Here is a 26,691-nt window from a genome sequence, read left to right as displayed (position 1 = left end):
TATATATCTAATTATCTTTATAAATAAATATATTAAATTATCAGCAATTTGGTTTTATCTCTCTAGAGAACCCTAACACACCCCCCAACTATAAAATTATTTTCGTTGCTACTGCATCGCTGTCATTTTGCTACTGTTATGAATGAGACGAACCCTGTGAAAGGGTCATTCGACCCCCCAAAGGGGTCACGGCCCACAGGTTGAGAACCACTGGTATAAACAGAAGGAGGGAAGCCCGCTCACCTTGGGCAGTTTCCGGAGGAGGCCCTTCTCTGTCTTGGCGCACAGCGTCAGCTCGCACTGCAGGAAGAGCAGGGAGGTGTTGAAGACCGGCTTGAAAACGAAGCTGAACCGCTTCTTGTCCACCTCGGCTTGCAGGAGAGGGAAGTGCACTCTCTTGGGGTTGTAGAACTTTACGGATTCGTCTTTAGGACAGATGTTCTCAATGATGGTGTAATCGGACATCCAGTCGGGGTTGGAATACGGAGAGATAAAGCACGTCTGGATAGCAAATCCCAGCTCCGGGTCAGCCTTGGTGACCGAGACCTAGCAGCGAACAGAAATAGGTTAGCATCTTCCTTTGACTTGAGCCAGGAGAGCCGTTTGCTTTCTTCTCACTGCAGAAGTAACATGCATTCACTGAGGGAAGATGTTTTCCATTAAAATGTGAGATGGGTGGGGACAACGAATTGTGTAGTTCAAAGGTCAGCCTGAAAAATTCAAATACAAAATCGAGTAAGTCTCTTCAACTGCCATAGGTCCTCTGGGAAACAAAGCAAAATTTCCCAAATAAACACAACCCCAGAAGGCAAGGCAACCGCAAAGCTCCTGGCCTCCTCACAGCCTCTCCTAGCTTTCCCCCTGTTGGGCGGGGCCAGTGGCAGAATCTATTCAAATGTAGTGGGGAGTGCTCAGCTCCTAGACTGTGACGTCAGGACAGAACAAATACTCCCACTCCTGCCCCAACCTGGCAACCCCGTGTGCTACACGGTAGAATTGCTCCAGGAGGCTTTCTTGACTGCTTTTTTCTGGAGGGAATTGCCAGGCCATATTTCCACGGTGCCACTGGGTGAGTGCACACTGCCAACCTTTGGGTGAGTCGTCAGGCCTGCAACGTCACAGTAAAACTAAGGCGCACTGGTGTCCATCAGGGGGTGCACACTGGGCTGCTAACTGCAAGGCCAGGGCTTTGAACCCATCAGCCACTCCTTGGGAGAAAGAGGCGGCTTTCTGCTCCCACACGGATTTACAACCTTGGAAACCCGAAGGGGCAGTTCTTCCCTGTCCCATAGTGCCACCATGAGTGAGAATCGACTTAATGACAGTGAAGATGTGTGGGATACACAGACTGCCCCCAGCTCGACCCCCCCAAATATATGTCAGACCTAGGACACTGCTTGCAACTAATGGTAAATGATTGTCAAGTTATCTCCCTGAAGACTCCAGCCATCCCGAGCAAGCAGACACCATTGCTTCTCCCACAATAGGTGGGGCTCACTCCTGCTGTTGGGGACAGTGGATTGCTTCCCCTGAAAGCTTAGGCTAAATCAAGTCTCCAGCTCTAGGGCAACCAAGGTTAGGCCGCCATCATGAATCAAGGATCCACCTATCTTGTCACATGTGTACCCTTAATCCCTCCTCTTCCTATACAGTGTGTACCCCTAGCTTGTCCCCCTCCCGTTACTGTATTACCTATAGTACAACCCTTTTCTGTTACACATGTCTTTACCTGTAATTAGGGGGCATGCACGTCCCCAAAAGATATATAAGCCTCGCTTAGCAATAAATCGCTCTCTCTCCTGCTTTCTCTCCTGCCCTACACCACCAAGAGGAGCTGAGGTGAACATGCTACAACGAAATGTGTCTGACTTCTTTATTTTACTCTCTTTCTCGTCTCTCCCATTTCTCTATGACTTTACTATAATCTTTAAATATCTCAACCGTACAATTGCGCTTAGTGAACCTGTGATTAGTTATGGGGGGGGTGGTGGCTACCCTCACAAAGATGCAGGCACAGTTGGCCATGAGGGATGGCTCAATCTGGGAGTGATCGTGAGCCTGGCAAAGTTTCCTAGCTTCTTACAGGTCCACGCTAGGCCGCGGGGTATTTCAAGGAAAATTTTATCTGGAAACCATTCCAACTCATTTACACTTCCCTTGTACAAAACAGTTGTATGAGCCAGGTCCAAACCTTGTTAAGGCCCTTTTCTTTAGAAACAGGATGTAGTGTTTGGCCAAGTATAAACCGAACACAAGCCTCAAGAACCCTGAACTCAGTTAAAAAACCCTGGTCCCGACTGACCCTCCATTCTGTGAATTGCCATTCTATGAATTGCCCGTTTTGTATGCCTCATCCCTAATTACCATACACTTAGGATCAAAATAAATACTTCGGTAATAAAGTTAATATTTAATAGTCAATAGCGTCAAAATCCTCTCAAATGACAGAGAAATATAAGTGCAAGCTTTCCATTCTGAGGCACTCAGGAGCAATCCCTGACATCGCAAGGGGACCTGCGTCCTCAGCACTGTCATGGAAGATGCCTCCTTGGTTCATTGCAGGACACGCAACAATGGAGATGAAGAGAGGGACAATGCTAATGGCGATGGCTGCCAACAGTGGTTTCGTGGGTTGTCTTAATGCTTTCTAGAAGTTCTCACAGCCCCTTACTCTCTAGAAGAATCTTGTGAGACAAATATTTTCATCTCCATTTTATAAATGGAAAACAATCGAACATACCGGATAAATGACTTAATTAAAATCATCAACGACCGAATAATATCATGACTGACTCAGGTCTACTGAACCCAAGTCAATTCTCTCTTCACGGTTTACTTCACTGTAGCTACAGGATCAACTCCACCAGGACCAAGGTGTGGCCTCAGTGAGAACTCTTTGTAAAAAGTGGCTCTCGGAAATGGTGTTTGGTTATTTTTAAATATTTCTGAAAAAGTAAATAATTTATTGTGAATTACACATACCCTATTACTACAAAGTATTCTTTAACATGAACTCGAAACCCATATTACAAAAACATAGAAGCAATTAAGACAATGAACTAATGGATGATCCAAACATCAGTCTCTTAACACTGGAACTAGAAGAACTAGATAGTGCCCTGCACCCTGTACCAACTACTCTGGAAATAATCACAATAGAAGGTCCTATCGTAGAGGGTCCTAGAAAAGGGGAAACAAAAGTGTAGCACAGAACTGAAAAATCATAAAACAGGTCAGTCTTACTGCTCCAACAGATTGGTGGGACCCCATAGTCACCCTTCATGTCTAGAACTGAACTCACATTATCAATCATTTGAGGTCAAAAAGGCAGCATTCACCCAAGGGCAGAGGATTCGAAGGGAATAAAGGAAAATGGAACAGAAAAAAACACCAGGAGGAAGTGGGCTGAGTGATGATGGTTCATTGAGGGATTTAAAGTGGATGAGTTGAAACAAAAAGCGTATAAATTGTTGACTGTAAAACCCATGGTCTGCTCTGTAAGCCATCTGTATATACATATATAACAAAAGAACTGCAGATATTCCCTTGCAGCGGAAATACGTCATGATAATGTTGTCTTAGAGAAACCCCCCTGCCATCGAGTTGATTCTGACTCACAGAAACCCCATAGGGCAGAGCAGGACTGTCCCTGTGAGTTTCTCAGACGCGACTCTTTCTAGCAGTAGAAAGCCTCATCTTTCTCCTTCAGAGAAACTGGTGGTTTGAGCCATTACCTTTGTGCTTAGTAGCCTGACTTGTAACCTATCACACCACCACGTATCCTAAACAGTTGTTTGGGAGGGAAACTGTGATCAGTAATCTCTTCATATACAATGGACTGGAAATGAATACAGAACTATAGGCTTTGGTGTGAGACCAGCCCGAAGAAATCTTGCTTCCTCACTTGCAGATTTCAGACATCAATACCTACTAATGGTTATACTGAAGATTAGTACAGCGAAACTACTTGCAAACAACATAGTTCCAAGTTATTCAATAAATGCCAGCTATCATTAGCAGTATGACTTTAGATTTAAATTATTTGAGTTAAAGACCTTTTTGAATGCCCCCCCACACTCCAAATGCTGCCAGTATATGATCATTTACTATGAAAAGATGGCCAAAGAACTGATCACAAAACTGTGCTCATCATTTGTCTTAATGGAAGGGGTGGTGGCCTAGAAGGAACAGGGCATTCTGGGAGGGGGTGTGCAAATGAGGATGGATGGGCGAGGAAATATGGAAATACTTCTTCAAGCCAAGTAAAATGTTCCCTATCAGCAGTAGACTCACACTGAGAACTAATGACTAAGTAGGGTTGCTCTATTCCTCAGCCCCGCCCCCCCCCCACCCCCGAAGAAAAATCATAAACTCCATGGTTGGTCATCTAAAATTACGTTTAAATAAAGCAATTCATAACAGTGTTCCTTCTCAAAATTCTCTCCAATGTATGTGATATTAAAAGGGTCACCTGATACACTGGTCCAGATAGGAATGGGAAACACAGGGAGTCCAGGGCAGATGATCCCTGCAGGACCAGTGGTGAGAATGGCAATACCAGGAGGTGGGGTAGAAAGGGGGAACCGATTACAAGGATCTACATATAACCTCCTCCCTGGGGATGGACAACAGAAAAGCGGGTGAAGGGAGACTTCAGACAGTGTAAGATATGACAAAATAATAAGAATTTATAAATTATCAAGGGTTCGTGAGGGAAGGAGGACAGGGAGGGAGGGGAAAAAATGAGGAGCTGATACCAAGGGCTCAAGTAGAAAGCAAATGTTTTGAGACTGATGAGGGAAACAAATGTACAAATGTGCTTGACACAATGGATGTATCTGTGGATTGTGATAAGAGTTGTACGAGCCCCCAATAGAATGATTTTAAAAGGGTCACCTGAATGCTTCACTAATTTCTTTCTCAGCACTCGACGACAAAATTGCAGGCTCAATGGAATGATGAGAAGCTGAGATGAGACATGAAGGAGTATCCAGGGGAAAGCATAATGAAGAAGAAAAAATGTTTGTGGGGAGGGCGTCAGTCAGTATTAGGAAGATGGGGGAGAAAACCCAGAATGCAGAGCAGCATAAATCAGCAGTGTAATCACTGAGCCAAGCCAGACACACACTGGGACAGAATACACTGTCCTTGGGCGTGTCCCTACACGCCACAGCACACAGGGATTGTTTGCCAACTGCCTATGTGGATGGCGCAGCCAGAAAGGCAAGAGATCATGAGCGAGCCTGGTCTAGAAGAACCCTTGGCATGAAACTGTGTGGAGAAAGGAGTCTATGTTCCCTAGTAGAGAAGAGGCATGCACCCCCAGAAAGGGAGGCCCTCTCAGAACTGGGATCCAACAGAAGTGAGGGATCAGAATCCATATGGCCGAGGGGAGTAGTGAGTCGTGCAAATGTGGAGCTGCTTGCCTTTCTAGAAGACAAAGGCGTGTTAAAGTCCATTTTAACACATGGAAGTATCCCACTTCACGCCCCCTGGCCTTGCACCCCTCCCACAAGTGCAACAGAACACCAGCTTGTAGCTTAGCACCAACACAAGCGCATCAGCTGATGGCTTTGCAGGCTGTGCCCAGAGCACAACAAACTCAGACTTCCCGGTGCCAGAAAGACTCATCTTCTCTAGCATCCCATCTGTGAGCCACGGCTTTTGCACTGCTGCAAGGTTCTCTTCTCCCCTTCCTGATGGTGCTCGAAGGATAAACGGAGTCAGACTGGCAGGGCGGGAGCTCTTGACTTCTTTCCTAGGTACTAGCTGTGTGCCCTTGGGCAAGTCCCTGCTCCAATTTTCTGATCCAGAAAGTGGGAACATCAATAGTCTTGTTTCATGGGATCCGATTAATCAATCTCATCTAGTAATTAAATGGATACATCTACTACTCACAAATGTGTTTGGCGCACAGCACATGTGCAGTAAATGCTAGCTGTTATTTCATTATGACCACTACCACCTCATATTTTATAAGCCCTCTGCAGACTCTGTGGTGCCCATGACTAAACTCAGTCAGTTCTGACCCATCTGCCTCCCAGGGCGTCAGAAGGGAGCTGGGTGTGCGCTCTAGGGCTGGCGATGGCTGTGTGCAGAAGGCGAGCACCAGGAGCCCATCTAGAGGGCTCACACCTCCGATTGCAGTTAGTAGCGGACCACGTGAATCACCTGCACCATCCAGAGACTTCTGGGCACGACCATTAACGTGAGATTGAGGCAACAGTTCCAGTAAGCTTCTATTAGGTAGGTAGAACGGGGATGAGGGTGCCCACAGCACATGCTCAGAAGTTCGAGCTCCCGGACAGGAAGGGGTGGTACAGGTACACCTAGGTGGGCAGTGTACCCATCCAGGCCAGGTGAATTTAATTCAGCCAATAGGGCCAACCAGTATTGTCAACCACAAGGCAGGACCTGAAGCCCGCAGTGCGCCTTTTCATCTCTCCAGCTGCTTCTCTGCAGGCTGTGCTGTGATCTCCTCTCGCCTCAGGACTCCACGTGTGGGTGTGAACTGCCCTGAGGGCGCCTCTGTAAAACCTGGACCGTCTATCCTTTATGAGACTCACTGGGATCACAATCCAGGCTCCGGTATTTCTCACACGAGAGATCTAACACTTGCATATATATTTATAAAAGAAAAGAAAAACCGATGCTTATGCAGGTTTTCACTCAGACTCAAAACCAAACTCACGCAGACATGAGTGTGATATAAAAGATGATAGGCCAGGTGGTTTGAAAGATTCCCCACGTACCTGACATCAAAGGAAGCTACTGAGTTACTGTCTCAGAAATGCTGAGGACAAAGCAAGGATGGTAGAATTCCCAGTCCGCTCCCCTGTGCCTCCGCCCCAAAAATGTATCTACAAAATGCTCTTTATTTAGCAAAATATAGTAAGTTCTGCAACCAGTCAGCAATCAAACAGGAAGTGTTCTCTGAGCCAAGCTCACACCCAGAGCTTGGTCAAGGGCCAGGAGGAGCAGGAGGAGGTCCCCTGCCCAGGAACCACTGCCACCACACGCGGTGCTCACCCAACAGTCTAAGGCTGGTGGTTCGGGCCTCACCTCAACATAAACGTGTCCATTCTCTGCCACGGAGAAGAGCCCCTGTGAGGGCATTAAAAAGAGGTCGGTGTTGTACAGCTCCATGTTGAAGGTGACGTTTCTGTAGGGTGGATCCTGGAAGCTGCTGGGACGCCCCACCTGCGGCAGGCTGCAATTGAACTGGAAAAGCAAACAAGGAGATAAGCCACAGCCCAGTGGAGGAGGGAGGCCCACCAGCTTCAGGAGCTCGGTGGCCTTGAACACTCAGCTTCACATTGTGACGCTCCTTAACTAAAACCAGCCCCAAAGCCTTCTGCCAACATCCCCTGACAGCCAACACATACCACCACAATTTGGGGCCAGCCTTCATCCAGATCTCGTGGATATCCATTATCCCCAGACTCGGAATCCTCTAAGCTATCTGGCCACCCACTACTGTCCGGAAGTGGAGCTTGTATCACAATCTGAAAGGCAGAGAAGGCACGTCAGTCACAAGAACACAGAACTGCCTCCGATTGTTTCAACCGCACACCAGCATTCAGATGCAAACACAGGAACCACTGGGGGAGGTCATCCTTAGAGAAAAGATAAATAAAGAGAACAACCACATAGGTTCAGATTAAGATGTACACGCGCGCACATGTGCGCGCGCGCACACACGCAATTTATTTTTTCCTTTGTGAGGAAATACAAATCATTTCAAACAGCAGGAAGACACTAGATACTGTCAAGGGGCTGTCAATAGGCCCAGCAGGTGAAGGGGTGGGATTCTCCTTAGGAGGCCTTTTGTTATACAGACAACAAAAGATTTATAAAAGATTCTATTGAATTAGAAACAAATTGTTTCTCATGAATTGGTCTTCTCTTCAGCTTTCCTCTGGCCCAATTCTTCCTCAGTATCTTTCTGTATGGATGTGGGAAAGGGCACCACGCTTTACTCCAGGGCAATCTATCTTAACGCTGGTTCACAGGAATACTCCTGGGTAAATACTCCTGGAAAAATTCAACCAAGGACCAGGACTCCATAAAACCCAAATTGCTTTGCTGCGTAGGGTAACAATATGGAAAACCTTAAAGTAGTCATGCTTCCTTTTTATTTTGAGGACGGGGTAAGAGCTTTACATGCTTGGGTTCTGAACATGTTGCAAAATAAAAACAGGTGGTGAGTAGTAAAAGTACTCTCAACAGCTTTAATTCATACAAATAGCTACAACTGATGGGAGTACAATGGGACGAGAATTGAAGAAACCCTACGTCCCTCATCTTTCAAAGGACCTCACAAGGAATGTACCACTGCAAGGCCATTGCCACCGACTGCTCCCTGGGGTTTCTGAGACTGTCCATCTTTATATGAACAGATAACCTCATCCTTTCCACTAGAGCGGCTCGTGGGTTTGAACCTCTGACCTTGTGCTTAGCCAAAAGCCTACTGCCATTGAGTTGATTCTGACTCATGGAAACACTAGATTGAGTTCCCAAGGCTCTTGGCCTTTACAGGAACAGAATGCCTATCTTTCTTCCTGGGAGAGGCTGGTGAGCTTGAACCATTGACCTTGTGGCTAGCATTCCAACACTTCCCCATCAGAGCTACCAGCACATCATGTACCCCACTAGGACGTCAGGCAAAAGAAGCATAAACCTAAGATAGTGGCTATGCTGGGGACCATAAATACGCAAAATATCAACTCATAAGAGGGAAGGGAATTTAAGGTCTCCATGATATACAGTTCTGTCCTGAGACAACACTACTTAAACAAACAAAAAAACTCACACCAATTATTGTAACCTCTTATTGGTATTAATTTGGACACAAGTTTAAAATGCTGAAATCAAACATATTAGCAACATGAGAGAAAGTGAAAAAGAATTGCTATAAAATCCAAGAAACCTTTATTAAACAGAAATGTCAAACTGTGAAGCTGGGGGGTGGGGGTGGGTTTGTTTCTGTGTTCTTACAGACTCTCGCTGAGACGGAGACCGTTTTGAGGGTGGTGTTTCCATTTCTCCAACCTCCCCCCACCGAATGCTGCAATGTTCTGTTGCCACCATGTCAAAATGGCAGGTGGAGCATCCTTAAGCCACTCAAATCGTGCTCTTTTGTAATGTTCTCTGAGTCTGGGAAACAAAGGAAGTCTGAGGGGTAAAGATTGGGGCTGCGGTGTGTTTAGGGTAAGGTTTCCCGACAAAATTCTCCTAGGACTGGCTTGCTCCCCTTCTAGAACCAATGAGCAGTCCTGGAGTGTTGGAGGAAAAAATCCCCTGGTGCACCTTTCTTTGACTTTTTCTCACCAATGCCGTTCTCAATTTTCTTTAAAATTTCTTCCTACGAATCCCAGTGAGTGTCCTGTGTCCTTCAAAAAAACTCTTATCACGATTCCCCCTTTTGAGTCCCCAAACCATCGAGACAACCCTCTGAGCTGACTTCGCTACCTTGAATCGAAGTGGCGCTCAGCCCCTCGGCAGCCACTGTGCTCATCGGGCCTCTTTGTGCAGGCCCCTACTGTAAGGGTGTTCTTCATGTACTTCATTTTGTGTGTTTGGACTAAACCTGGGCATACATGAACTAGACCTCCAGAAGTCAGGCTTTTTGACTCACCCTTGTATATGACATTCATACTAACTGAAAGGAGGAGGTAAACTGCAGGAAAAACTGGACAATTTGAAGAAAATTAGTCTTGTAATTCAGAGGAGGGTGTTTTTCACAGATATCAAAGACAAGTGGGCGGGGCCAGCCTAACGCTGGGTAAGATCAGTGTACCAGAAGCCAGCTAGGTACGCTCAGTCCTGGTTCTCACATTAACGAGTCCCTTGGATCTAAGCACGCTCATAGCTTTCTGGAGTTCAATTTCCTCACCTGTGAAGTGAGGAAGTTGGATGAGATCATCTTAGGCTCCTTTCCAGCTCAAATATTCTGAAATTCTCCGAGGAACAAAAACCTCAGGCTCATAGGAGAGCCAAATTCCCACATGAAACCTGATTGACATTCTTGTCTCTAGATTAGGTCAAATGCCTCTGTCCGCCTGTGGCTAAGAGCTAACGCCCTGCCCAGTTCCACAGCAAAACCAGGTTTAGAGCAGCACCTGCCCTGGCCTGAGAATCAGCACATCTAAACACACCGTGTCAGAGCGGGACAGGAACAGCGGGACTCCGACTGTGCTCTCGGCTTGAAGACGGAGAAGCTGCATGGTTAACACTGGGCAGGCTGGTTGGTTTGTAGCGTTTGGAACTCTTTGCTATTTACTGCCCTGCGTCTATCTCCAGGAAAAAGGGTTTCTTCCAAATAACAAGGTCTGAGATGAACTGCTAAGAGCGATTCTCTAACTGTGAAGGCTGCCTATTGCATCGGATTATCACTGGGGCAAAGTGCAGAATCTCCATCCAGGCAGCTGCCCGGGTGGGGGCCCTCTCTTAGAGATGGAGAGACTTAATGATTAGTTCTTAAAGGCCCCTTTCATATTTTTCTCTCTGAGAGGGAAGGGGAGGGGTGGGGCTTCCTACTTCTGGACACCATGTGAGGATGCACTTGGACTTCCTCTCGTTTGGAGGCGGGAGACTCCCTCCATTTCTGCACAAGAGCGGTCCCCTGACGGGTTCGCTCAGTTGTGCAGAGGAGCTCCACGCTCGCCTCAGGCCTGGAGCTTCGTCCCCACAGGGACCAGGCTGTTTGACCGTGCAGCTGGACCGAACAGAGAAGTTGTAATCATCTTCCCGTGAGCCTTCTGGAAAGAGCTAAGAGGAGGGGCAGGAGAGATCACCACGAATGCCCCAGCCAATGCCCTGGGGGCCACTGTGCGTCAGAACAGGCTCAACGGCACTGAGGAGTTTTGCTGTTTGGTTCACTCCCGCGGACTCACCAGTAAGAGAAATACCAAGAGGGCAGAGTCCAAGTGCATCCCATTGTGTTGAGAAGGGACACTTGGCTTTGTTCAGGCCTGGCACGACCCCCTGCTCACTTTCCTGGCTCTGTTGATGGAAGGAAGGCTAATGATGACCTCGAGCGAGGCGCTGGCCAAGGCACCCTTTAGTTCTCGAGAACACTCACCGAGTTGTAGTAAACCACACCATCTCGGCCTGATTGCCGGTGCTGGGTGCCGCAGCCAGTCAGCGGAGACTCCAAGACAAAGTGGGTGTCGTTCACCTTGGCCTTGCAGGTAGGATCTAGCAGGGTGAGTGTGATCTCTGAGTGGCTGCTGGTCTGAAACAAGAACCATCCAACACACAATGGGGTGGGGCTGGGGCCCACAGGCAGTTTTACTGCATACAGTCGATATATTTTACCTGGTCTTCCCAGTAAATGTTGCTAGGGGCTTGCATTCCCTCCCCACTCCACCCCCCACCTCCATCCCCGCCCCAACCTCTTCCCGGTCTACTCTCTCTCAAGGTCCCCAGGATTGTGGTTCTTGGCCTTGAAAATTCAATAGCAAAATATTGACACACAAGAACCTGCCCCCGTCTCCCCATCCCCCAACTGAGAACAACAGGAAGCCGCTGAGAACTGCAGCCAAAGGAAGTAGGCCCATCCGACGGAGAAAACAGCGCCAGGCCTCAGAGTTCACAAGTGACGGCACAGAGCCGGGGCAACGGGAGCGGGCAGCCCTCGCTCTGATAAGACCCTGCACTGACCTGAAGAGAAGCTTTCTCCACAACCACAGTCAGCTTCTCATGGTCACATCTGACTGACAGGGCAACCTCCATGCTCCCCTGCGTCTCTTCTGGCTCTCTGGCATCAGGAAACAGCTGAGTAGCGGGACTGCGGGGGTCCTTGGGCCAAGGGATCCCAACTTCTTCCCCTTCTGGTTGTCCTCTTCTGGGGACGTCAGGGAACGGAAAAGGAAAGCCTCCCCCTTGGCTTCCCCCTTCCCGAATGGGTGGGCTCTCCCCGGCACCCTGGAAAGGCAGGGTGTGGTGGCCCAGCAGGATTCGCAGCTCCGGGGGGATGGTGTGCACCTCCTCGGCGCTCATCTCCTCTGGAGGGAAAGAGAGGACACAGCCTAACTCATGGTTCCATCATCATCAAGTGCAGGGTGTGTGTGTGTGTGTGTGTGTGTGTGTGTGTGTGTGTGTGTGTGTGTAGAAAGGGATTGTGTAAAATGACTTTGAAAAGAGATGAGGGGTCTGGATGCCTGAATCCTGGAGTCCTGACATGTCCCATAATTTGCTGAGTGACTCTGGGCAGATGGCTTACTTTTCTGTACCCCTATTCCTTAATCTTTAAAAGAAGGGGGTTGCCTCTCAACTTCAGCTGTGTACCATAACCAACCTGGGAGCTTACACATTTCAAATTCAAACAAACACCCTCTCTCAAATTCAAGCTTACACATTGCAAATTCAAACAAACACCCTCTCTCAAATTCAAGCAGCACCCAGACCAATTAAGAATTGGACTCGCTGGGTTAGGATCTAGTCATGATGGCTTTCAAGCTTGTAGACCCACTGGATTGGGTGGTTTCCAAGGCCCCACGCAATACAAAGGACTCAAACTCTATGACTGAAACCAATGATGGGAGACAACGTTATCCCACCTGCTCGACGGAGGTATGTGGAGTCGGAGGAGCCCGGTGGCACGGTGGTCAATGGGGCAGCAGTGGGAACCACCCGCTGCTCCTCGTGAGAGAATGGGGCTTCCTCCTCCCATACAGAGTCCCAGTCCCAGAGACTCACAGGGGCGGTCACCCCAGCCTACAGGGTTCTATGAGTCAGCACTGACTTGATGGCTGTAAGCTTGCATCGTTGTTATTTTGAGTCTAGAGATTCTTCAGAGCCATTTCTCTAAAGGTTTTTTAAAATTATTTTGCTGCCCCATTTTCTAGCTGCTAAATTCCAACTGGTACCCCAGCCCTTCTTATTACAGGGAACAGTACGTAATAGCTGCTTAGGCGTCCTTATTGGTCTAAAGGGGAAACCTATTTCCAAACCTATTGAGGCTTGATATTTTGTCATTTTTGAAACAGTCTGGAGAAAACCCGCAATGATTGTCCTTGCCTTCTTATGTCCACTACTATGTCAGGTAGCTTCAGGTAGCTCTATTTCAGGGGAAGCTGGAGGTGGAGATGAGTGGGTACCATCCACTCACCTTCCATACTGCCCTGCTGGAAAGATGGCCCCACTGGACGGGCCCAAATGAAATCCAAGCCTTGGACGGTTTTTAATTTGCACCTCAGCAGAAACGGAAATCAGTCCTATTGTCCCTCCATGTTAGCTCGGAGGGACCCCCTGAGTCTCAGAGAGTGAGGTGGGCTTAATTTATCTTGAATTAATATAATCATAGGAGCCAGCCATGAGTGGAGTACATATAACAAAGTTCTCCAACATGCGCTCTATCTTACTGACAAAGGATATAAAAGGTATGTTCACCAAAGCAATTCCACTTGAAAACGAGCAATAGAAAAACGAAGTGCAGTGTATGAAGGTTTAGATGAATCGCGTTGGGAGTATATGTATTTTTCAATCATACTTACCATTGTTTTTGAGACGTAGGTGAAATTTGTTCGCCACACGTGCCATCGTATATGATGTGACTGGACCGTGGCCATTGTCCAGAGCCCACTTGACCAGATCCTCTGGTGAGGAAGGAAGGTCCTCTCGGATGGATTTGGTCATCGCCATGGACCTCTCGCTCTCTTTCCCAAAGGCAATGCTGTTGGAAGACTGAAGGACACAGGACAATTTCACTTGTGAGTCTAAAATTAAACAGTATTTTAGGTAAGATCAATCGCATCTTTGAATCAAACATGCTCTGCGTTGTGGGCCAGTTAATTTACACATTTGCTCTATGGTTCCCGTGCTTGGGAAGGAAAGCCTGGTGATGGCCCTGTCACGATTCCGGCTAGGAAAGCCAAGGACAATCACTTCTGCTCTGTCACATGGGTGCGCTGTGACACTCAGCAACAAAGCCACTGATCTCATGCAAATACCTTAAGAGCAGACTTAAAGACAGCGGTCTGCAGTTCAAACCCACCAGCTGCTCTGTGGGGGAAAAAAAAAAAAAAAAAGGCGCTCCGTTCCCATAAAGTCACTGTCTCAGTAACCCACATGGGGCAGTTGGGAGATTTCCCTGTCCTATAAGATTGTTGTGATTCAAAATTGAGTGAATGGCCATGTGTTTTCCCCCTTATTTGTGTTCACATTCACATTCGTGTTCACATTCGTAGGATGTGATGAGCGGAAGATAAGGCTGTCGGCTCCCATAAAGATCTGCAGTCTTGGAACCCCTCCCCCTCAACGGGGTCACTCAGAGTCAGAACTGACTCCATGAGAGTAGGTAGTCACGCTTAATTAGGATTCTTGGGTTGCTTATATTGATAAAAATAATCCAGTCAAAACCAAGCAGCTTACCTCTCTCTGGTGTATGTAATCTATCAGTGTAGAGATAAGCTATAATGTTTCAATGAGGCTATGTAATTTATATATAAATATAAATAAATATATATATATATATACACACACACAAATAAATAAGAGAGTCTTCCCTGTCTCATATTTTAAACTATGTATGAAGTACTCAGATGCGCATGCTACAATATACCCTAGGTTTAAATGAAAGAAGCATAAGCTAGCTACTTCAACGTCAGGGCTATTCCATCTTTACAAACGGTGAAATTCGCTAATGGCGACACACACAGTGCTTATCATTTTGATCAATTTCTCAATCCAATAACTGCATCTATTTGTCAATTCTAAGTGAACATGCTTGGGGGCTCTGTTTTAAAATAGCTAATTCAATGGCTTAGGTTGCTGTCCCTTAAGTACTAACATTTTATCCAGCAATACTGGTCATATAGTTAGCTTTCATCTGGCAATCTGTTATTGACACTGAAAGCTAGGAATTGTTCCAGGAAACACCCTCAGAGGATTTTCTCAAGTGAGACCCTTGCCTGTCCGTTTGTAGTGCTGTGGTGACCATGTGTGGCTGTGATGTTGGACACCATGCTACCAGTATTTCAAGTGCCAGCAGGGCACCGCAGGGGCAAGTTTCCACAGAACTTCCAGACTAAGGTCCACAAGGAACAAGGGTCTGGTGACCTGCTTCTGAAAGAAACGGGTCCCTAACAGCCTGATGGACAGACAGTCGTGGAACTGGATTAACATCGTGGCTATGCCAGGGCAGGGATGGCACAGGGCAGGACCACAGCTCGTGGACTCAGAACCGACTCGACAGCACCTAACACAATGGTAGGCTGCGTGCGGGCGGCACCTCTAAGAAAGGGTCTTGACCATGCAGGACATGGAAGGCGAATTCCCACTGTGCTCAGACTCCTGCAGTGGGCTTCCTGCTGGGAAGGGAGCAGCCACCAGCGGGAAGCACCACATTCCCAACAACTGCTCCAAGGCCCCCCACCCCCACCTCCGCCAGCCCTTCCAGCATGCAGATTATGCCATTTTCATGCTGTGTAAAGACGCTTTAATTTCCGGGCCCAGTTACTTTCCCCTGCATACATGCAGCATTTCCACCAAACTCTCCATTTGCTTCCCACTGTTTGCTCCTAACATGACCAAATATTAATCCTTTCCCACTGTAAAACCATAAAAGAGGCACCAGCTCTAAATTCTCCTGGCTTCTCTGGTTGTGGGATATTGGCTGAGGGCATTGCATATTTCAGTGCACAGCTTAAAAGGATCACACCTGGGACTGCTGTCTATTACCCAAGGTGCCTATCTGCGGGAAAGCCGCCAGACTGCCTGGTCACAGACACTGTACACAAACATATCCCAGAACTTCAGCCAAGTGCTGTACTTATGCACCACTTTCATTTCATGGGGTCGCAACTCTCTGAGTGGCTGAAAATTCCTTAAGAGAATAAAGGGTAACAACAACAACAACAACAATTAAAAGGAGGCAAAGAAGGAGCCGTTTGTTGTTCTTCTGGGAGATATTTATTGGTGTTGTGGCTGTAAATTGACCCTGAAAATTCTATTCCTAGTGCACACCCCATACATACGCATTGCTCCATAGTACTGGTTGCAACCCAGCACCGCCACACCCTGCCCGCCCGCCCGCCTGACAGCGCTGTTTCCCTGCCCTCCCGGCCTCCTCAGCTCCGCTGCTGGGTGAGTGGAGACCAGGGTTCTACAGAGCACATACCTAATGGTTTCAGGGTTTTTTGGTTTTCTCCTAAGCCATTCTATTATTGGCTGAAAGGTATCCTCTGGGAGTGGCTTCCCAGTTTAAAAGGGTGACTTAGACAACGTCTCGGGGGTTCCTCAATTTTATATCAGCCCAGCAAGTCTTGTTTTGTTGTTGTTGTTTCCCCCACCCCCGCAAAATTGAGATTGGATCTACATATTCCTCCCACTCTGGCCAGGACCTCCTATCGTGGCCCTGGTCAGCGTGGCTGGGGTTGGTAGCTGGTCAGCATCTGGTTCTTGCAGTCTCTGAACAGAAAAGGTTGCACTTAATGTACCTCTTTAGTCCTGGAGACCCATTTCTGCCTTGCGCCTTTGATTTCCTTTGCGCGTCTTTGCTTCAGTTGGGAAGAAACCAATAGTGGTAGCTTAGCCTGCTGCTCTCAAGCTTTGAAGCCTCGCCGCTGCCCTCCAAATTGAGATGGAGAGTGCTATCTTCATGAACCAAGTTATTCCAATCGACCCACCTGTCCTGTGACAAGACGGCCCCAGTCCCAGCCCAGTAAATCAGCCTCAGCGGGTGTTTGGGAATGTCTATGAAGTGTCCCTCACTGCAGTCCCCTTTGTGCATGGTTGTTTATATAACTGTAGATACCAGCACATATAGAGATGATATGTTCCATATATATATATATTTTCCCATAGCCCAACAGCACACACATCTACCTATGTAAACAATCGCCTATTTTCTATGTTTATTACTGCTGCTGCAGAGTGGGATAGGTGAGAGTATTTACCATAGCTGTCCTTCAGCAATGTGCGCGTAGAACTCTCTGTTTCTTCAGTCAACAGCAGTTTCGTGCTAGGCACCCTGTCTTCCAGTTTTTCAAAACAGCATACTGTTTTAATTAGCTGCAATGGCAACAATTCAGTCTGGCTTCATCTGGCCTAGTCTTTCATGTTGTTGGACAGCTAGGAAAATATTTTATTTCCAGAATACCATCAGCAGCACTGCCACCTGTCCTTGTGTACCACTATGGACTGCCCTGTTTACACCTTTGCACATTGAGTACAGGAGCTGTCAGCACAATTCAGATTGACAACACCGAGTGATTTACAGGGAAACCTGGTGGTCTATGGGTTAAGCGCTCAACTCCTAATTGAAAGATTGGTTGGTAGTTTAGACCCACCAGCTGTTCTACATAGAAAGAGGTGACAGTTTGCTTTCATAAAGATTTATAGCCTTAGAAACCCTTTGGGGGCAGTAGTTCTACTCTGTCCTATAACACCCCCACACCCCGCCAAAAAAAACCCCCACTGCTTTTGAGTCAGCTGCTGACTCATGGCGACCCCCTGTGGGTTTCTAAGACTGCAACTGTTCGTGGGAGTAGGACACCCAGTCTTTCCCCAGAGGAGCGTCTTGTGGTTTCAAACTGCTGACCACGCAGATCCCAGCCCAACTCAAAACCACTATGCCACCAGGACTTCAGCATCGACTCTATAGTAATGGCTTTGGTTTTTGTTTAGAGATTCACAAGGCTAGGACTCCATATACATCTTTGGGAAGCGGTAAGGCTTGGGGTAATGGCAGTCAAGTTAGCGCCCCACATTGAACAATGTCCTCTCACCCTACAGTCCAGGGAACCTTGAGCTTTCCCAGCCCTCATGGTACTATTGCAGTTGAGGGTCTTCCAGGGGGCCTTCACCATCAGCCTTCCCAACCACATCTGCCTGAAAGATGAGGAGCTGGCAATGGCCTGAGTGCCTTTCTCCTGTCTCCCTGACCAAGGCATGGGAGCTCACTGGGGGCGGGAAGGCAGCTAGAGAGGGCCGTGCATATTCCCACTTGGTTTTCTAAAACAAATGTCTTCTCAAAGAACAAGCTGGCCACCACCCACCATGAAGTCGAGGTCACGTGAGACTGTCACATCAAATCTCCAACCCACTTTCCCCGCTTGTTCCTCGAGGTGTCAGGGCTTCTTCGTGCCATGAAAGCGATGGCGCACGCTCATGAAGGAGCTCAGAAAATAAGCCAGGGCTGGGAATAGCAATGTGGGTGCGTCATCCCCACTCCTGCCCACAGCACAGCCTCGGTGTCCCTTTTTGAGCACTCTGTCATTGGTGGAGCCCCTTCTGCCCACATCCCGCCCAGCCCCAAAGTGCACATGCCACACCATCACTGGTGGTACTCTTCTTTTTCACGGAGCCCACCGGTTCTTTCCAGGAAAGAGCCACGATCCCAGTAGGGGACAACGATTTGCTTTCACTACGTTTAGAGAAGCACCACAGCGGTTCCTATAACAGAACCACACCACTGCCATCGAGCCAAGCCCCACTCCTAGTGGCCCTGGGCAGTTTCTGAGGTTTAAAAGGGGCACACAGCCTCAACTTTCTCCCACACAGTGACCTTGCAGTTATCAGCCCAACATCTAACCCATCGTGCCACCAGGGCTAGGCATTCATACTATTGATGGAGGAGACGAAGGATCCCCTTTATGCCAGGCACTCTGTTTTCCGTCCATCACTTGTCTGTCAGTCTGTCCTACCGCGTTGCCTTGCAACGATGATGGAAGCCGTGTCACTGCTATTTCAACTAGGGTGAACAGGTTTCAGCAGAGCTTCCAGACTAAGAACAGACTAACATATATTTAATTTTCAACTTCAACCTGAACTTACATATATCAGAAAGAACCAGAGAACACTTCACCAATTCAAGAGATGGCATATGACGGGAAATGGATGGCACTGAAGGAAGACGTCCAAACTGCACTGAATGCATCAGCCAAAACCCCAAGGCTCCAAGAATTGGTGGAATACCAAGAAAAAGAGCAAGCGCTGGAAGCACCCACTCATCTATGCCAAGAAATTTGGGAGACAGCTACCTGGACAACCAACTGGAAGAGATCCTTATTTGTGCCCACTCCAAAGAAAGGTGGCCCAACAGAATGCACACATTACAGAACAACACCAATGCTATAATATGCAAATAAAATTTTGCTGAAGATTACTCAACAACAGTTGCAGCAGTAAATTGACTGGGAGCTGCTAGAAATTCAAGTTGGATTCAGAAGAGGATGTAGAACAAGGGACATCATCGCTGATGTCAGCTGGATCGTGGATCAAAGAAGGGAACACCAGAAACAGGGTTTCCTTGTGTTTTATTGAGTTTTCAAGGCACTTGACCGTAAAAGAATGGAAACTCCCGAACAGGTCCTTGTGCTCCTGTGGAACCTGCATATGGATCAAGAGGCAGCCGCTTGAGCAGCAGCTCTGTCTGGTTCTGCAGCCAGGACTCTCTCCACCCCACCACACGGTCTCTAAGGAACTCCTAGACACAGAGCCGTCATGAAACAAGCGCCCCTTTCTGAGCACTACCTGCTGCCTTTCTCCCACCAGACACCTTTCGCCTCAGCACAGCCAGGATTCTCATCTGAGACAGGGAGTTGGGAAATCACAAAGCATGAAACTGACTGGGGGAGTGAAAAAGAACATCATGAAACATTACCTAATTGTTTAGTCATGTTGTCATGCATTGTCCAAAACTGGCCTGGAGCAGGAGTACAGCCAAGGAGGAATATAAACAATATCTTGCATTAGGATGAGTGGCCTCATTTCTGGCCTTTCTGATTCATACGAGAGGTGGAGGAAGACATTCAACTTGAGCTCTCCTAGAGCCACAGACCAGGCGCACATTCTCAGGGACAGAAAGAGTTCTGAGGGGTCAGGGCCGAAAGAACATTTACACAAGCACTCCAGCAGGGAATTAAAAAGTACCGTATGTTTTTGCCTTTCAAAGCATGATTCCCTTTCCTGTTTTTGTTATTCTGAAATTAAAAACATTTGGTTGCTGTGCCAGCCAGCAAAGGCAGCATACACCCCAGGTCAGCAACCCCCCCTTGTGTCATGCCAGGGCAGACCATGAAAACATCTCTAACTTCAGAAAAGCACGGCTGGGCGTGGTACTTGGCACCACGTTCATGTCTCCCCATCGCACACCACGGCTAGCTGGGGCTGTCTCCACGTTTAAAAAGAAATCCTGCAGGCACCAGCAACGGCGACTTTAGAATACAGATGTGCGCCCTGGTGGCTATCTCCGTGGCCTCTGGTGGGGGTGTGGCTACATGACGCTGTCCAGGGAACTGCTGGCTCTTTCAGAGCTGGGTCCTGCTGAAAGGCACCACGAATGAACAAACGAAACCAAACCACAGGCATCTTCCCCAAGCCCCGAACACATAAAGCCCACCCTCACCTGACTGCGTGCAGGTAATCAAAGAGAACTAGGCCACACTTTTGGAAAGAACAATGTGGTTACCCTGCTAAATGCAGGGTCACTAGTTTGAAACCGCCGGCTGCTCAGCAGGAGAACGAGGAGGCTTTCTACTCCTGTAAAGAGTGGCAGTCTCAGAAACGATTCTAGCCTGTCCCATAGGGTCACTAGAGTCAGAGTTGATGCAATGGCAGCGAGTTTGGTGTTCTGAATTCAATGGACCAAACTCTGAACCGGCAAAAGAGATGTTAAAGAGATCATTATCTTCTAACTATTGGAGAGGGCGATTTTCTTTTATTTTTTAAACTCTTAATATCATTCACCTCAATATCTCAATATCTTAGTCCCACCTCCTAAGCCCATGTGAAATGAGATTCATTTCACCAAATTTAAACATTCAGGAAAAGAGCTGCTGTCTACCCACAAGGCCAACCAGCTAAGCCTCTTCAGTACACTTCCTTCATGAACTCTAACGCTTAGGGAACAGGCTGGGGCATGTTTTTGCAAGATTATCTCACCTATCAGTTACTGTGACTCTTTCTTCAGTGTTTCACCCTTAGAAGTTGTAAGTAAGCAACAACAAGATACACACTCATCTCAAAGAGAGAAGCCCATGGTGAGCTGGGCTCAGCCTGATCCCCACACCTGCCTGAAGTGCCTTACTTCCAGGTGAGGGTGGAGATGGCGGGCGGGGCACTGAGGGCCTGACAGCTGGCCTCCCAGTCCTGTTTACTACAGTGCCTGGAACACCGAGCAGAATGAAACCTTACAAGACTGAGATGCTCTTTATTCTCCACTCTAACCAGAGGCAGGCAGAGCTCTAAAACTCTGGCCTTCTATGTCGGTGACCCAAGTTCAATTCCCGGCCAACACATCTAATATGCAGTCTCCATTCATCTATCAGTGGAGGCTTATGTGCTGATATGAAGCTGAAGAGTTTTCAGTGAAGCTTCCAGACTAAGATGGGTTAAGAAGAAAGGCCTGGCGATCTCCTTCCAAAAACATATCCAGTAAAAACCCTAATGAAGTACAAGAGCCTGGCCCTGTTTGGGGGGGCTTCATGAGTTCGGGCCAACCCAAACACCACCACCATGATGGCAGAGCACATCTATACATTTCAGGGGCTTCAGATGAAGCAGCTGAGGCCCGAGAGGTTAAAGGACTTGCCCGAGTTCCCAATTTGTAAAAGGCAGAGCCAGGATCCAAACCCGGGGCTCTCGAGATCCCAGCACGCAGGCTTCTAACCACACCATCATCAGTCCTTGTCAGGAGACACCAAGCAGCAGCTTATTTTGCAAAATGAATGATACCTTAAAGACCTTAGAGAAGGCCCAAAGGAAAAAAATCACACATACGCAACAACTTAAATCATTAGCAGGCATTGAAGCAAAGAAAGGCTCCAACTTACAATGACTTTCAGGTTTCCCTTAACATCGAAAGATTTGGTCACCCAGTTGACAGACTTTTTGCACTTCAAGATCAGGATGAGATTCTTGACCACTTCAGGACCCTTTTGGAAAGGTCTAATGTCAATTATGATGTCCACCTGGAAAGCGCTGTGAATGGAAAACAAAGGCAAAGTTAGGCCCTAAATGCCAGAAAGTTGCAACTAGCTCCCCTCATCCAAGTCTTCGTGTTTCCAGTGTCTGGCCAGTTTATTAAAAAGCTGGAGTGCATCCCAGGCAAATGACATGTGCAAAACAGATGGTTATTGTACCCATAACAAAACCATTTTACATAACAATAGAAATGCGTGCCTGCTGATAATTAGCCACTAAAATTTTCATCTTCTCTGACGAGAAGGAAAGAAAGTCTCAAAGTACAGTGGTTACTCACTGCTGCCACTGTTGTTGGATTGGAAGGGCCAGAGTTTACTTCTGAAGCAGGCTCGCTGCTTCTCCAGCCCTCAACACCTTGAAGATGTAATTTTCTAACTTGCTGAGTGGGTTCAAATTCCTTCAGAACCAGAAGGGGGCTGCACGTTAGTAGGTGAGGTGTGGCGGGCATGCAGTGGGGCGGGGCCGGTGGGCACGGTGGTAAAAATTAGAAGATGACACAATAAATGAAGTAAGTCTAGAAACTTTCTTGACTTGGACAAGGTGCAATCGCTTAAGCACTGACAGTAGAATCAGAGCTGCATTTATTTTCCCAAATGTGTGGACAGAGTTATGGAAATAAAGCAGACAGATGGTCAGTCAATTGATTACTGAAAAATTGATGAGCACCAGCCAAATTTCTAAGACTTCATCATAAAAGAGAGTTTTTACCAAATAATAACATCTTTATGAATTTAAGGAGAAAAAAATCTTTATTTCCATCTTACTTTTCTTATACATATGCAAAGCATAAAATGAACAGTACACTCAAATGAAGCCTTTGGCTTAATATCTAAGTGCATTTGTCGAATTGCATCTATCTACAATCATTCCCTTCTAATTTTCCACAAAATTCTTTATGAGGGGCAGGACGGAATATTACCAGAACTAATTTGTAGTTTTCATTTGCTTTTGGAATCAAAATTTGACTTGGGTTTTAACTTGCAAATCATGCTACCACTTAGCATCTAAGAGAACAAAATACCTAGGGATGAATCTAACCTGAAGGACTTGAACACTGACAGCACAAAGCACTCCTGAACGAGATTAAAGAGGGCTGAAAGAAAGGGAAAGATTTCAACGTTCTTGGGTTGGAAGATTTCCACACTACCCAAGGAAATCGGGATTCAATACAATCCCGATAAAAATGGCAACAACTTTCTTTACAGAAATGGACAAAGCAACGCTCAACTTTATGTGGAACAGCAAGAGGCCTCAAATAGCTAGCGTGCTGCTAACGCAGTACAACAAAATAAGAGGACGCACACTTTCTGACTGTAAAACGTACTCTATGGGCATGCTATCAGGAAAAATCAGTTCCTGGAAAAGGCCATCATGCTTAGCTAAGTAGAAGGTCAGCGAAAAAGAGGAAGACTCTCCAAGATATGGGCTGGCATAGCGGCTGCACCAATGGGCTCGGATATCACAAGCATTGTGAGGACAGCCCAGGGCCAGGCAGGGGTTGTGCTATTGCATATATGGTTGCTAGGTGTCGGAGCCAACTTGATTGCGCCTAATAACAGCAATACAACATATGATTACAGTAATCAGAACAGCCTGGTATTGAGCTAACATCAGACACACAGACCAATGGATCAGAATTGAAAGTCCTGAAATAAGCCCATACATCCACTGCCAACTGACTTTTGACAAGAGTGCTAAGTCCATTCAATGGAAAAAAGAAGGGTCTTTTTAATAAACTTGGTAAAATTGGATTTCCATAGTGAAAAAAAAATGAGATAAGATCAATGCCTCAGCATCACACAAAAACAAATTCAAAATGCATAAAGAACCTGAAAGTGTAAATTCAAACCAGAAAATTTTAGAAGAAAATCCATGGGTAGAGCTGTCGGGCAGTTTTCTAACAATGAATCATCTAACAACAAAAGTACAAAATCAATAAACCAACAAAATAAATAGAGGCAAACTCATAAAACTTAAAAGCTTTTGCTCATCAAAAGACTGTCAAAAAAGTAAAAGAAAGGCAAGCTTCTGACTGGGAGAATATCTCTGGAAAACATGTCCAGTAACAAGCTAATAGCCCAAAACATCAACAGCTTAACAACAAAAAGACAAACAACACGATCATAAAATGGGCAAAGGACTTGAATAAACATTTCACCAAAGAGGGCACCCAAATGCCTAGCAAACACATGAAAAGAAGTCCAACATCACTTAGCAATTAAGAGAGATGCAAACCCAAGCCACAAGAGATGACAACCCATCCCACTAGGATGGCTAAAATGAGTCCTGGTGGAATTGTGGAGAAAGCATTGCATTGCTAACCACAAAGCAGGAGGGTCAAATCTACTAGTCACTCCCAGGGAGAACGATGAGGTTGTTTGCCTCCATAAAGATTTACTGTTTCAGAAACACAGTTGATGAACTGGTTTAGAAACACAGCTTAGAAACACCATGAGTCGATGCCAACTCATAGTGATCCTACAGGACAAGGTAGAACTGCCCCCATGAGTTCCAAGACTGTAACTGTGCAGGGTTACTCTGACTCATAACCCACTTGGTGGCATTAGTGGGGTGGCTACGATTTAAAAAATAAAATAATGTAAACAAAATAACAAAGGTTGGCAAGGATGGAGAGAAATCAGAATCCTCATTCCCTGCTGGTAGAAATACAAAATGATAGCTGTTGTGGAAAACTGTAGTAGCAGTTCTTCCAAAAATCATATAAAAACAGGACTCCCATACAAAGCTCTCCCTGGCTGCCCGGCTATCAAAAAGTATAGCGTCTGGGGTCTTAAAGGCTTGAAGGTAATCAAGCGGCCATCGAGCTCAGAAGCAACAAAGCCCACATGGAAGAAGCACACCAGCCTATGCAGCCACGAGGTGTTGAAGGGATCAGGTGTAAGGCATCATCAGAACAAAAAATCTTACCATAGTGAATGATGGGGGGAGTGCGGAGTGGAGATCCAAAGCCAATTAGTAGGCCACTGGAGATCCCCTTGCAGAGGGGTCTCGGGGAGGAGATGAGCCAGTCAGGGTGCGATGTAACAACCTCCAGTTCCTAAAGGTTTCCTCCCCGCTCCCACTACCATGACTCGAATTCGATCTTGCAAGACTGGCTAGACCAGAGGAGGTACACTGGTACAGATAGGAACTGAAAATACAGGGAATCCAGGACGGATGAGCCCTATAGGACCAGTGGTGTGAGTGGCAAAACAGGGAGGGTAAAGGGAGAATGGGTAGGAAAGAGGGAACCGATTACATGGAACTGTGTGTGACCTCCTCCCTGGGGGACAGACAATCGAAAAGTGGATGAAGGGAGACGTCGGACAGGGCAAGATATGACAAAATACCCATTTATAAACTATCAAGGGCTCATGAGGGAGGGGGGAGTGGGGAGGGAGGGGAAAAATGAGGACCTAATGTCGGGGGTTTAAATGGAGAGAAAATGTTTTGAGAAACTATGTACAAATGCGCTTTACACAACTGACGTGTGTATGGATTGGGATAACAGTTGTATGAGCCCCTAATAAAATGTTAAAAAAGAGAAGAGAAAAAAAAGAAAACAAGCAAAAGATAAATTAATAAAGGAAGTAAATATAAAAAAAACAACAACCTTATAACAAATGTGACTTCCTAAGTATAAAAAAACAAAAACAAAAACAAAGCTCTCCCTGGCATCAAGTCGCGTCTGACTCGTGTTCTTTGCTTGTTTGCTGTTGTGGTCAGGTGCGGTTGAGTTGGCGCGGACTTACACCAGCCCTGTACCACAGAACGAAACACCACCTATTCCCGAGTTCGCCTCACAGGTGTTCTTATGTTTGAGCACGTTATTGCAGCTATTGTGTCGATCCATCTTGTTGAGTGTCTTTTTTCCACTCCATGAAGCATAATGTACTTCTCCAGGAATGGCTATCTTTTGATAACACAGTTTATTATAACCCACACATTCAAATGCCTTTGCACAGTTAATGAAACACAAGTAAACATCTTTCTGGCTTTCTCTGCTTTCAGCCAAAATCCAGCTGACGTCACCAATGACATCCCTTGTTCTGAGTGAGCCCCTTCCTTGCTTTATTAGCTCGTTGAAACATTTCAACTGGTATTCCATAAATTCCTGAAGTCTTGTTCTTGGCTAATGCTTTCACTTGGTCTTCTTTCTTCAGTAACACTGGTTCTTGCTGACACGCTACCTCCTGAAATGGTTGCATGTCAACTAGCTCTCTTTAGTACAGTGACACTGTGTATCATTTCCATCTTCGTTTCTTTTGCTTCCTACAGGCTTCAGTGTTTTGCCCATCTCAAAAACTCACTGCCATCAAGTCCACGCCAACTCAGAGTGATCCGATAGGACAGGGTAGAGCTGCCCAGGTGAGTTTCCAAGACCCTAACTATTCATGGGCGTAGAAATCCCCGTCTTTCTCCCGAGGTCGGCAGGTGGTTTCAAACCACTCCTGTGCTTCACAGCTCAACTCATAAACCATTGTGCCACCTGGGCTCCATTTTGCCCACAGAATCTTTCATCATCACCACTCAAGGCTTGAATTTTTCTTGAGTTCTTTCTATTTCAGATATACTGAGAACGTTCTTCCTTTTAGCTTTTCTAACTCTACTTCTTTGCACATTTCACTGTAATATCTTATTTTGTCTTCAAAGAACTTCCAATTCTTTGGAATTTTCTGTTCAGCTCTTTGACTTCATTTCTTCCATTTGCCGTAGCCACTCGATGGTTAGGGAAAGTTTCAGTCTCTTCTGACATCCATT

The 26,691-nt window shown here is 46.6% G+C and overlaps 1 protein-coding gene across 1 annotated transcript in view; it reads right to left on the bottom strand.

Moving 5' to 3' along the window:
* Positions 1–26,691, bottom strand: part of TGFBR3 (transforming growth factor beta receptor 3) — a 212,509-nt gene that overhangs the window by 27,966 nt on the left and 157,852 nt on the right. The window contains exons 7-13 of the mRNA XM_045292044.1: positions 21,780–21,927; positions 13,500–13,689; positions 11,665–12,008; positions 11,084–11,236; positions 7,386–7,505; positions 7,063–7,221; positions 244–546 (exon numbers count right to left, since the gene is read on the bottom strand). Coding sequence (XP_045147979.1) covers positions 244–546; positions 7,063–7,221; positions 7,386–7,505; positions 11,084–11,236; positions 11,665–12,008; positions 13,500–13,689; positions 21,780–21,927 — 1,417 coding nt within the window. The remainder of the gene's footprint in view (positions 1–243; positions 547–7,062; positions 7,222–7,385; positions 7,506–11,083; positions 11,237–11,664; positions 12,009–13,499; positions 13,690–21,779; positions 21,928–26,691) is intronic.

The sequence above is a fragment of the Echinops telfairi genome, unplaced genomic scaffold (assembly GCF_000313985.2).
Source record: "Echinops telfairi isolate 266 unplaced genomic scaffold, ASM31398v2 ScPeMD7_443;HRSCAF=831, whole genome shotgun sequence".
NCBI classification, from domain to species: Eukaryota; Metazoa; Chordata; class Mammalia; order Afrosoricida; family Tenrecidae; genus Echinops; species Echinops telfairi.
This window is presented reverse-complemented; position numbering and strand designations above follow the sequence as displayed.